The 12,160-nt window shown below is 41.8% G+C and overlaps 1 protein-coding gene across 2 annotated transcripts in view; it reads left to right on the forward strand.

Annotated features, from left to right (window-relative positions):
• Nucleotides 1-12,160, forward strand: part of LOC146160669 (uncharacterized) — a 40,995-nt gene that overhangs the window by 17,465 nt on the left and 11,370 nt on the right. For both annotated transcript variants that reach the window (XM_083385555.1, XM_083385556.1), the window contains 9 exons: nt 1,607-1,808; nt 2,684-2,783; nt 4,239-4,303; nt 4,672-4,709; nt 5,910-5,987; nt 9,542-9,628; nt 10,288-10,321; nt 11,030-11,105; nt 11,758-12,098. In XM_083385555.1, the coding sequence (XP_083241681.1) occupies nt 1,607-1,808; nt 2,684-2,783; nt 4,239-4,303; nt 4,672-4,709; nt 5,910-5,987; nt 9,542-9,628; nt 10,288-10,321; nt 11,030-11,105; nt 11,758-12,098 (1,021 nt within the window). The remainder of the gene's footprint in view (nt 1-1,606; nt 1,809-2,683; nt 2,784-4,238; nt 4,304-4,671; nt 4,710-5,909; nt 5,988-9,541; nt 9,629-10,287; nt 10,322-11,029; nt 11,106-11,757; nt 12,099-12,160) is intronic.

Genomic DNA, 12,160 nt, shown 5'->3' on the forward strand with positions numbered 1-12,160 from the left:
TTTTGTGTGCAAACAATTTTTCGTCACCGGTTTGTGTTGCTTCGCGAGAAGCGCTATTCAATGGCTTCACCAATTAGTGATTAAATGGCACTTTCGCGCAATCAGGCATTTAATGCTTACGACTTTGAAGTGCCACCGGAAAACGAGACGTATGTAACCTTGGCTAGTCGACAAATTGCCCAGCTGCTTTAACTCAGACCTACGTCAAACGATGCTTTAACATTGTAGAAAAGCTTTCTGCAAATGCCAAACACGTCTTTGCATTGGCTGAAATCCTCAAATCGCTCAAACCGTTTTGCTACTCCCGTTTAGTAATCCTCATGGCCTACGTAACTACCCCTTAATCCACCTCTGCGCTATAAATTTGTGGCACATGATTCAATTAGTTTGTACCATATTGCTGTATTGAGGATTATCTCCGCTTTTGTCGATTCAGGTATACAATATCTGTGTCCAAATGTATGTCCGGTCTACTTATGCCATTCGTTTTAAAAAGAACGCGATTTTTTAATCACACCAAGTGATTTGTTACCCCAAGACTGTTTTCTAATAAAATGCGTCAATTAGGAACGGATTAGTGAGTGGGCACTGTGCGCTTGATGCAATAATGGACGCCAAAATCGACAAACCTTTAACCCATTAAAGGGATGTGTGTCTGCTTTTAATCCGACCAGTTATCGAGACCCCGGAAGAGTATGTCGATTCCAACCCCTTGAAAAAGCTACCGTCGAGTCCGCGAGATTTTCGCCTTGTTATTCCCAGCAAAAACAACAACAAACGCTCGTCTGGAAGGCTGTTGACTTGACCTCGCGCCCGACGCCTTATCGTACCATGATCGTCGGCCTCGCGTTACGCTCCACTGCCCCGGGAAGCTAATGCTCGCCGCCTTTGTTGTGCCTTGGCGACTTGGCGACTTGGCGTTGTCTGTACTTTACACTGTGCAGAATGTGTTCGGTGTAAGTCAATCGGCGGTGCGAACTCTGGTGTGCTTGCTGAGCCGCGTTCATTAAGTTGTCCAGGAACTGTGCCGGGTTTCAATCGCAAGACCAACGCGCGGATGCATCATTAACCTTGCAATGTCAGCGGCTGACTGCTAAATGGCCTTGAAGATAATTTGTGCCTAAAGTACCACGATCTCTCGATTATTGTTAAGTCTTTCTAATTGAATTATACCGATGTTTTTTTTAATCCAATGATGTATGCCTTCGTTGAAATCGCCCACCCATGATTACTGTTTCGCGTTTTATTCTGTTTTTTCTTTTCCTTTTAAATGCTGTTAACTAACGCGAGAAATTTGCTGTCTTGAATTGTTTTTCAAAAATTGTTATGCACCCTTGTTCTTGATTGTTGTTACTTCCATATTGTAACAAACTTAAATTGCCCAAGTTACAATTACTTAACTAAGTGGCTTCTAAACAGGATTACGCTACAGTATTGTTTGTTTTAAAAACGTGAAATAGATGGTGTGTGCTTAACGTTAAAAAACTTTGTAATATATATATATATATATATAGTTGGTTTTGAGGGGATTTTTTTGATTATTTCTCTAATGTTACGTCTATGAACTACTGCGTTCACCAATGCATCTTCTTTACTTCATCAACAGCTGTCGAGGCAAGACTCACTGGCGAGCTCAATTCACGACGTGTTGGGCGACCCGGCCCCGATAACCCAGGCCCTGCAGCGCCACCCAACCAGCTGGTTCGGAACCACGCGCCACCAATCAGGAGCCAACGCTGCTCCCGGGTCAAACCCACCCTCTTCCCAACGCTCCTCTGGCGGTAACGACAAATCAAAGTCGCGAGATGGTGAGTTTGCAATTTAAACCTTGTCTCTGTGCCAAGTCGGTTGAGGCACGTTTCGTGTTGCATTTAGGTGATAATGCCCCTTTTTAAATTGGACTGTTTAGTACTTTAGAGAAAAGTTATTTTTATACTTAAATGGGCGTATTTTAATTTACTGTTAAATTACGCGGTCATCCAACGGTAGTGGCAAATACTTGTTTATAAGAATAAAAATCTCATATGCCCCAGCCACGGGTGATTGATATGCTTTGATGCGATACGATACTTTCACCTAAATACATAAAAAAACATGCAGCAACAAGCAAAATGTTGTTAATCCCATGGGAATACTCTCATTTTTGTTTGTTCGAAAGTCTTTTTAAATCAATATTCCCTGTTTTTGGGTACATTAGTAACGTGGTTATAATAATGAGCAACGTTTCGTTTATTTACCCTAGGTATCTCAGTTATGCGTGTGTAATACCATGACGATGGCATGACAAGCGTAGGGTTAAATGACGAGCTTCCTGGGTCAACTTACATTTTTTATCGTTTGCCTTAAAACAAATTGTAAGCAAACCTGTAGACTTTCGCATTTCTACAAAAACAAAGGTCGTTCACAAAGACTTCTGGCGTAACATTAAAAAAAAATAAGTGGATACAACGACGCCGTTATTTTTTTGATAAGAGGATTAAAAGGACATCGTTACTGTGTTCTAACATGTCGGGGTATTTTTACGATATGGGTTGTCCGCCACGAACTCTATGAAAACTGTTGGTGTAAAGTCGCCGAGCCTGTTCAAATGGCACGTAAATTACCCTATGATGGCTAATGTTGGCCGCGAGCAGCTGTACGAAAATGCTAGCCACCAGCCAAAACGTCCATTTTGTGATTTCAGCTGGTTCCTCGGCGCACAAGCACGCGCAGCAGCAGCAGCACGAACAACACCACGGCACTGCATCGCGCACCAAACCACAGTCTTCCCTTTCTCAACAACGGTAGGTCACAGGCACAGCAGCGAGCAGTATTGATAATGGGCGTGATTGGTAACTTGAAGCGTTTACTCGCGCGCCATTGGCCAAGTGCGCTGATGGTCGAATCGACTTAGACACTAGACACTAGTGACTAGACGATAATATATAAGACTGAAAAGGCTTGGACTTACAGTGGCAAGATTTGCGATTTTGTACAATAATTTTTTTCTATGAACGTGTTACTCCATTGTATCATAGCATGACACGCGGTAAACAACAGTTATAGTGACAAATCTGTTGCTAAGTTACATCTCGTTGTCCGTAGAGATTGCGAAAAAAATTGGCGGGCCCTAAACTCGATTAACATCGCTGAATTTAGGCCAACACAGGTCACATCCAATATGTTTCATAGAAGTGTGATTCAAACACAGACAAAGAAATGACAAGACAGCTGCAGAAAAAAAGGTCTTGTCGTCCCGATGCTTATTGCGGTAGCATTTCCTGCCTGGTGGCTAATCGATTTTATGAATGAATCACAAAATTAAATTTGGGCTTTCGAAGTCCAGCCAAGCCACTGATGTGCGCACGAATTAACCGCACCCCAGTCCCTCACAATATGAAATCACTAGGCGGGTGTAAAATGCTGCGCTTTGTGTTCCCAAAAGTGAAATCGTTATTCAATCGCCGTCATAATTACGCTATTTACTTAACCTTAGTCTCTAGCCCTATACACATCTCGGTTGTTTGTGCAAAAGCGAACGTTACCGAGGCACTGGTAATTTGCACCACCTGGTCTCCGATAGTTCAACTTGTCGGCTGAATAAGGCCACCTTCGGCAGAGTGATGCATTTGCTGTCAGGTCAATGACTAATTCACGTTATGTAAGGTATAATGCCACAGCTGCTGTTTTAAAGCTTTTCAAATTAAAAATATACAAAAAAACGAAGTGAATCAATGCACCACAGCGATATTTTTTTTATAATCAGTCACAGTGAGACATTGGTCGTTTTATCAATTTTTACGTTAGGAAAGGTCACCTAAATAAATAGTAAATGTATCATGACACCACCAGGATTTTACTTATAATGATGTACAATGTTACAGCACAACTTCTATCAAATTTTCGGTTCAAAAGAAACACAAAATAAAGAAAATATTCGATACACTACCGCTATCGATATATGGTAAGGCGACAGCAATTTCAACCTTCCTTAACATGGCGAGTAAACGGTCAACGTGACTTACGTCTCGACATCCGTTACACGTCAATAATATGTCGACTCTGAATATTTAGTTTCGTGCACTAGCACTACATTCACATTACCTCCAACGCTCACTGTTTTCACCGTTGGCCTTCCGACCGCACGCATTGGCAAGTGCATGGGGATGGCAACTTGGCATTTTCGGTTTCGATCGAAGTGTTGCCTACAAACCTGCGTATTCTGTTGACTTAATGTGATCTCTTTGTACATTGTGCAGAATGGAAGAGCGTCATTCGTCGGGCAAGTCCGGAACCAATCAGCGAGCCAACAACCAACTGAAAGGTGCTTGGGCCACTTAATGTTTGCTTTTAAGTGTGAATTGTCTATTTCAGGCTGCGATTTTGGTTTTTTAGGGCTTTTTTTTTACGTTTTCGTTATGTTTGATGATGTAAATTAAAAGGGCAAACATACATCTAAAATATTCAATGTTTTAACGTTTTTAAAACATATTTTATTATAATGAAAATATGCATTTTCGCGGAGTAATACTTATCGCCTTAAATAAGTCCTCAAAACGCGCCAGCTGATGCGGTTTGTACTTTCCATTATCGCCATCTGGCCATCCTTATCACACAGGCCGCGTTTAATGCGAGTAATATCTGAATCTATTCGCCCAATGTATTTACAAACCGTGTGTTTTCTTCTGATAGATTCGTCGTTTTCGGCTGGTGGCGGCTCTCCTATACAGGTGAGTCCAAACTTGACTCTTATCTTGAATACCGTACTTTAAGGCCCATATACTCATGTTTTTACATGATGTGTGCACTGCTTCAGCAAACCAATCCAACAACGTTATTTTAAAAGGGCTGTGGTAATTTGTGTTTGATGTACGACTCTTGTAAATGCATAAGTAAGTAACTAAATACCGTCTCTCTTTCGTTTTCAAGGATTACGAAAATTTTAATTTTAATGCAAATTAGTCTATACCCTGATTTGATGCTTAAGCAAGTATAGGCGTTCGGAATGGTCTTTTAAAAGCATCTCAAGCACAGCCGCTATTGTTTAAGTATTTCTATCCAACCTTGCGGTTGGACGTTGCAAAGGACAGATTACACGAGATAATATGATCCCGTGCATTATGCTCCGAACAGGCGTCGGAATATAACCGCATCTTGGCTATTTTTTATATGCCTTTAAATATATGCCTTGTAGATCGACCCCGTTTATAAAAACATTTTTCTAAAAAAAATAGTCTACTCGTTGATTGTTGTTGTAATATAGATTTGAGCCGGATCAAATCAATAATTGGCATACTAGAAAAGTAAATACGGTAGTGATTCGCGCGGTAACAGACTGATAAACCACATCTCACTTTTTTAACTCATAACCGCTAGCCTATAGTGTCGTATATATCCACCGGCCATTCTAAAGCTGATACGTTCTATTTTTCCACCCTTTGTTACCCTACCACCTAGAGGGCAAGATACTAGATCGGCAATGTAGTAACGTACGGCTAGACTTCACTTAAAACACCTAAAATTTCGCGTTTGAAGGTGAAGTTCATAAATCCGTCTGCTAATAAATTCGCAATATACGTAACAATTCTAAGGAACCCCGTGGTGCGTGTCGCGCCGGCCCCTGGTTGGCCGCTGCTGCTGTGTTTGGCGAGCGCCTGCAGCAGCCCAATGCCCATATGCTTCCTCAGTCGGGCCATTGTGCATCGTCACCAGTGTCGACCGGTTTGCTCGCATTGTCGCGTGAAAGCGCGAGCTACGCCGTCTTTGATTCAATCGCAAAATTCGCGACGACCTTTAGCCATCTAGCCATTCTATTTTGTTCCCGCTTAGCGCGCTGCGTATGCGCCTCGCTCCGTCGTCACGCCATTTGTTTGTTTTGGTTTGAATACTGCTTAAGCGCCGCCCTTAATTTAACGCCTTCTGATTGGCAGGCCTCGAGTCTTCCTCCGGCGAGCAGGGAGCGCTTGCAGAGCGAAGATATGCCAAGAGCTGTAGAACAGATTTTCCGGGTAAGTCCTCTCCTACTTTACGCGGAATGTTTGAAACATTATTTAAAGGTCCAAACAATACCGTGCTAATGTTTGCCCCCCCCCCCCGCAACGTTTTAATCATGTACCATGAAGTAGTTTTGTAGTTTTGCTGTATAACTTCACGACTTGTTAAAACTTGGTTTCCTATGATGAAGCTTTTATTTATTTATTTTTTTTAAGAAAGTTCCCACATGTCATTTGACTCTTTTTACATTTGTCCCTTGTTAAAGTAATTGTTTATATGCAACAAACTTCGTTTATATTCGTCGAAGTTGTTAGCCATGACCTTACACGTTGGGTGTCGTTAATACTGAACGTTCGATATTTAAATTGTCGATAATTAATTCGTTCGGGGCCCAGCCGGCAATTGACGGCAGATTAGCCTAACAATCGCTATGCCACGTCGAAACATCATTCATTTGCTGGCGAGTTCACAACCATTAAGATCCAATTAGGCAAATAAACTTTCCGCTTTTTCTCCAACTTTTCTTTGTAACATATAGATTAATTTCTAGGATCAGACATCATTTTTAATTGGAAATCCAGAACAATTAGGCCTTAAGGGCGAAATGCAAAAAAGCTTCCACAACAGTGTTTGTTTTGTCTTGACATAATAAACCCTTTTCATAAAGTCTAATACCGATGTATTTCTAATTGTGCCGGATCCGTTTTTTACAAACCGCGGTACACATTTCTCTTCTACCTTACCTGGAAATATTTTCCGATGGCTGCGTTCCGGGAATCCTTGATCCCCTTGGACGAAATTAGCCATTTTCGGGATAGACTCGCTTGTTTAAATAGCGGCGCCCCTTTAAACGCTGATGCGGCAAGGTATAGGGCACAGCTCGCTTTCGCGGCATGGCAGATGCGTGGGTTCCCAGAACCAGCTGATTTCGCGTACTGTACCGTGAACAGCGGCTTTGTACTTCTGCCTTGATGATAGATTGTCTTGGTGGCGTTGCCTGTATAGTACATTTGTAGCTCTCGTATTGATTCTGACATATTGGGAAATTAATCCAAGTGTTCTATTGATTTCACGTTAGCCATGATATTGATTTCGATCAACCAAAATGACGGTGTTCGCACCGTCGATCATGACGGCCGTTTTGCTTTGTCTAAAAAATATCATCTGCGGTATAACATGGTTGGCGCAATGTGTGTAGAAATAAAAAAAACGATGCTGCAAGTTAACACATGCTTGTCCTTATGATTGATTGACTGTGGTGTGTATCGAAGTTCAACCCGCCGATCGATATATGCCGCCCAGCGAGAAAATTTTGGGCGTGCAATTTATCACATCAAATATCTAATATCGACTGAAACCAGCGCAGAAAACCACATTCGTTTTATATAAAGATAAATGTGATGCCGGACCCAGGCTTTCACAGGACACTGTTCAGTCGAATTTAGCTTCTAATGAACGTTGAATACAGTAAAATGTTGTGGCCCATAGGTTGAAAAACGCTGCTGTACGATTGCTGTAAAGCTCCAACGAAAGACAAAACAAGCATTTTAAGCTAGTTCGTAAAAAAAACACTAGCTTAAAAATCATATAGTCAAAATCGACTGTAAGTTTGTTCTGCGCGAAAGCAAGCAGATATCTCAAATGTAGGGATGTGGCGCCGATAATAAAGAATCCACGTTGTCCAACGAAACGGCAAGTTAACAGTACCCCACTGCGTCATCAGACGATATTAGTGTTGGAAATTGTAACCGGACTGTCGTGTAAATCACCGACGCTGCTTCCACGCTCGCAAGACATGCTTGTGCCATTCGACCGCGATCTGGCCCCGGGCAACTCGGTCTCGGGCTATGACGTCACTGTTTACGATCGCCGAAATCCTACCGTTTGTGTTGATGCGCCAACGACCAACGTGCAAAGATGCAATCGACATACACACAGGTCATTTCGTTAGCGATGACAGCTTGCAGATTTATGCAATGTGCGGTTTGTGTTAAATCGTAATAGTATTTTGAGATATAATCGATTACCTTTTTGCTATTTTTAATCCCGCCTACCACGATTGCAAATGCAACAGGAAATGCATGTTTTACATATAACAATTTAATCTTTACACAATGTCGCACCTCTAAATCGAGTCCCAAACAAAAGTTGCAGCCTGACTATCTAACATGGTGTCGGCCATCAGTATGATCAAGTTATGCCGAGCTAATTACTTATTCATAAACCGGTGCCACTAACCCCCACCTATTGTAAAACCCCTGCGCGTTCAGGCATTCCTGCCAATGTGCCACGTTAGAGACAAGGTTCAGTGTTCGCACCTGATCTCACATATACCGGCAGACGAAAAACCTATGATAAGCACTTTTTATTTCCACATTTGACTTTTTTAATTCGGCTTAGGTGACCGCGTATTCTCTGCTATAACTACAGAAGTAGGCCAACATGTTCAGGAGCCGTTAACGAAACTTGAGAACGTTTCGGTCCTTAAAAAACACTTTAGAAAAGACACTGTCCACTGTCCAGTGTCCACCTTACTCTGGACCACTTTCCGCCATAAGGCTCTAATTTACTGATCTGGAAATAGTTTTTTTTTTTCGTGTCGAATATACGTTTTCAACCGACTCTTGTCTGTAGAAGCAAGGTAGTCTTTTTTCCTAACGTTACGTCCGCTTTACTATACAGACCTTGTAACGAAAATGCAATCTTTTTTTAACCAATTCGCGCCGGGGTTCTAAACTTGGTGATACGACAGTCCATCGCTTTTTGAAATTGTTCCCAGTCATGTTTTGTTATATTCATGCGACGCCGGATACGTGATCAATGGTGATGCTGCAACATGGTGTTCAGGCCAGATTTTATTTTAATTTTCTCGTCACGAAAGCTGATTGGAGTTTCCCTGGGAAATTACACAGCTGCATCGCTCTAAACTCGTGCGTAGGGGCTTCTACAGGCCTCGGGCCTTGAGAGTGAAACTGTACCAGTGCAAGTAAAAATGACACTGACATCAGTTCAACACTTTACGATGATAATGTTGCCTTATGACAGAACATGGATTAATTGAATTATGTATTACATGTGGCTCAGTTCATTATGAAAATTCCACAACATGAGAAACTTAATGTTTAAAAAGGGTCAAAAATACTGCTAAATTTGGTTAAAGTGCCGTGATCCGATTTTTTCTCTCCATTTTTTTATTTTACTTTCCTTTTACTATATTGTTTTGTTTTATTTTACCTAGTGTACCGTATTGATCAAATCGACACTACTGCAGGTACAAAAACCTCTCAATTTTTCGTTGTTGTTAATAAGTCGTCTACAGGTGCAATATCGAAAGCAACGGTGACGTGGTTTGAAACTGATGCGTCGTCGACAAATCGACAAGAACGGTGCCAGCAAATATGACGCGCACACGTTATTTGCAGCCTATACCCTGTCACGTCCCCGCGTACCAGCGTACATGCTGTCGCCTTGCTGCGTAACTGCACGGCAAACACGAGCTCAACCGTCACGACTAAATCCGCGCAGCCCTTCCGACAGATCGTTAAAATTTCGTCCTTCGCTTTGACAGGAAATGAACGATTTCAACGAGGAACCTCTGAGCGACATCCAGACCCCCAAGACCGGGCGGGAATTCAGCTTCGCGCCGCCCGACGAGGTTTGTCGGCTTCGTGTGTGTTTTTTGCGCAAGAGACACTAACTATATAGCGACCGCCTTACTTGACCTGATCCAAACCTGGGTTCACCCGGGTTTTCTATTGATTGTGGCTGCGAAGCCTGTCACGTGACTACTTATTGTCGTGCTACAATGGCGTGTCGACTTATTTCGAATAATTCATACAGAATCTACAATTTATTAAATGGTGATAACGAATTATTCCTTGTTGGATCAATTTGTTTAGAAAACTTTTTATTGCGGGCTTTAAACCATGGCCTTTAAACTGCCGAAAGTGTTGAACTCCGATTTAGAAAAAACGCCCCTTAAGTAAGTTTTCCAGTGTGTTTTTTCATGTATTTTGAAACATAGAATGTTAGATATTTTTGCGCTGAGTTGGCGTTGGTTATTGTAATTCTATTCACGATATTTTGTAAGTTAATCATCAAAAACGTTGTGTGTTTTACATACTATAATTAAAGCAGGCTCATGCATGGTGTACACTGTGCATATGCAAATAATATAGAGGATCTTTGTTATCCGCTCAACGCCAAACTTTTGATCCAAAACTCTTAATTTTCCTGGAACTATGTGACCAAATTATCCTGCACAACTACCAGCGATTTGTTGATAATTAATAGTCGACTTGCTTTTTTCCGCAGATCAGGGAAAACGAATACACGTTAACCGATAAAGGTAGGCAGAAATTGCTATTTTTATTTTTATTCATTTATTAGCCCTATACAAGTCATTTAAAGCGATTAAATAAAAAGTCATCAACGACGTGTTATTCGAACAGCTCAATCAATAAATCGATGTAATGTAACAATGAAAGGTTCTCCTTTACCGTGTATTGTATATACTCGTTTAAACGTTTTACTGTCGCTTTTACCTGTATTCTTATTTAGTTTTATCGAAATTTATTTTTAATAGATTTTTAACGAACCAGCAAACTTTGTATAATATGTTTTATTTGTACTAGTTTGCTTTATATATGTATATTTTTATTTAGCTGGATGTTAAATTTTGGACACGCCTTCGTATACGTCTCCTCAAAAGCATCTAGTTTTTGAAAACACTAATTATTCAACTTTTTTAGCAATCCGTTTTAGTTTTTGAAAAACAGTTTTTGAAAACACTAATTATTCAACTTTTTTAGCAATCCGTTTTAGTTTTTGAAAAACAGTTTTTGAAAACACTAATTATTCAACTTTTTTAGCAAATCCGCATGATACATCACGCTTACCCAACAACCCTTATTGTAATCACAATTTACTTAAAATTGCCTTTCAAATGCAACAAACACACGAACGTTTAAAGGCGTTGAAGTCGCCCCTTTTACAACTCGCGCATCGATCATTACCAGTCGGCGCACAATTTGCAACTTGTTGTTTTATTGGGCAGTTCCCTCGAACTCTCGACGAGAGACGGAGCACTCTATCGCACCAACAGCCACAACTGCGACCGGCGAAGTTCTGAGGTGAGCCATTTCGTTCGTTTGCCTGTGCTGGCGAACTGCGTTATGCCAAATCGCCAACTTATGACTTACTGGAAAGCGATTCCAAACTCATTTCTTTGCGTTTACGACGCCCGCTTGTTTGCGTCTGGAGCAGGGCCCAGGTGCTTTCTTCGTGTCTAAAGGCAGCCTTTCGTCTTTTTGACGATTATCACATTCACATACGCTGACGCGTTCAATAGCGTGCCTCTTTGCGGATTTGACACATCCTGGTGACCTTGTTTTTAATACAACGTCATCGACCTTGATTCTCTCGTATTTTATTGCGCGTAGGATTGCGTCGTTAAGTTCCGCTCGGCTACACACGTTTGGCATTATGAAAAACGAACGCAAATATTGGGAGCCTGATATTGGATTTGGCGTTTCATTTTACTTTTTTGGCTCATTACCATAACTTCACTCGTTACCATAAGAATCCCAAGTGAATCTGCTTAATCCTCTTATAACTGTCACTTCATTTTTTTATGATATTCAACCAATTGGCAGCGGCGCAGCACCCGTTTATAATACTTAAACCCAACATAAACCTGGTTTGGCCTATCGTGCCCCCCACCGTTTGTCTACGTTTCTACATTACTACTGCCATTCAATCGCGATTTCCGTTTCTCTGTTGCAGCGACGACAGCGACTCTAGCGGCAGCGACGCTTCGGAAAGCGATGACAGCGATGACGGCGACGCCGAGCCCGGAGCCGACAGCTGGAGCAAGTGGTTAATCGGACCAAACGAGGAAGACAAGGGTCACTCCAGTCCCGCGCCAAGCCGAAAAGGCGGCAAGTCCGACTCGCTTGCTATGAGCGACAAGTCGACAGGCGGTCAAACCGGCCAGGCATCGGCGCCGTCTAAGCATAGCAGCCGAGGTCGCGGCAGCAGTAAAGTGCCAAGCCAGTCACACGGCTCACAGCCTCTTTCCAATAACGACGAGCCGAGATCGTCGTTTTCCTCCAAACACACCAAAGGTGGGTAAAATTACCTTTTATGTAGCTAAATGAGTTAACAGCTGCTAAATTCTTACCTATCG

Source organism: Ascidiella aspersa, chromosome 3 (assembly GCF_963924565.1).
Source record: "Ascidiella aspersa chromosome 3, kaAscAspe10.2, whole genome shotgun sequence".
NCBI classification, from domain to species: domain Eukaryota; kingdom Metazoa; phylum Chordata; class Ascidiacea; order Phlebobranchia; family Ascidiidae; genus Ascidiella; species Ascidiella aspersa.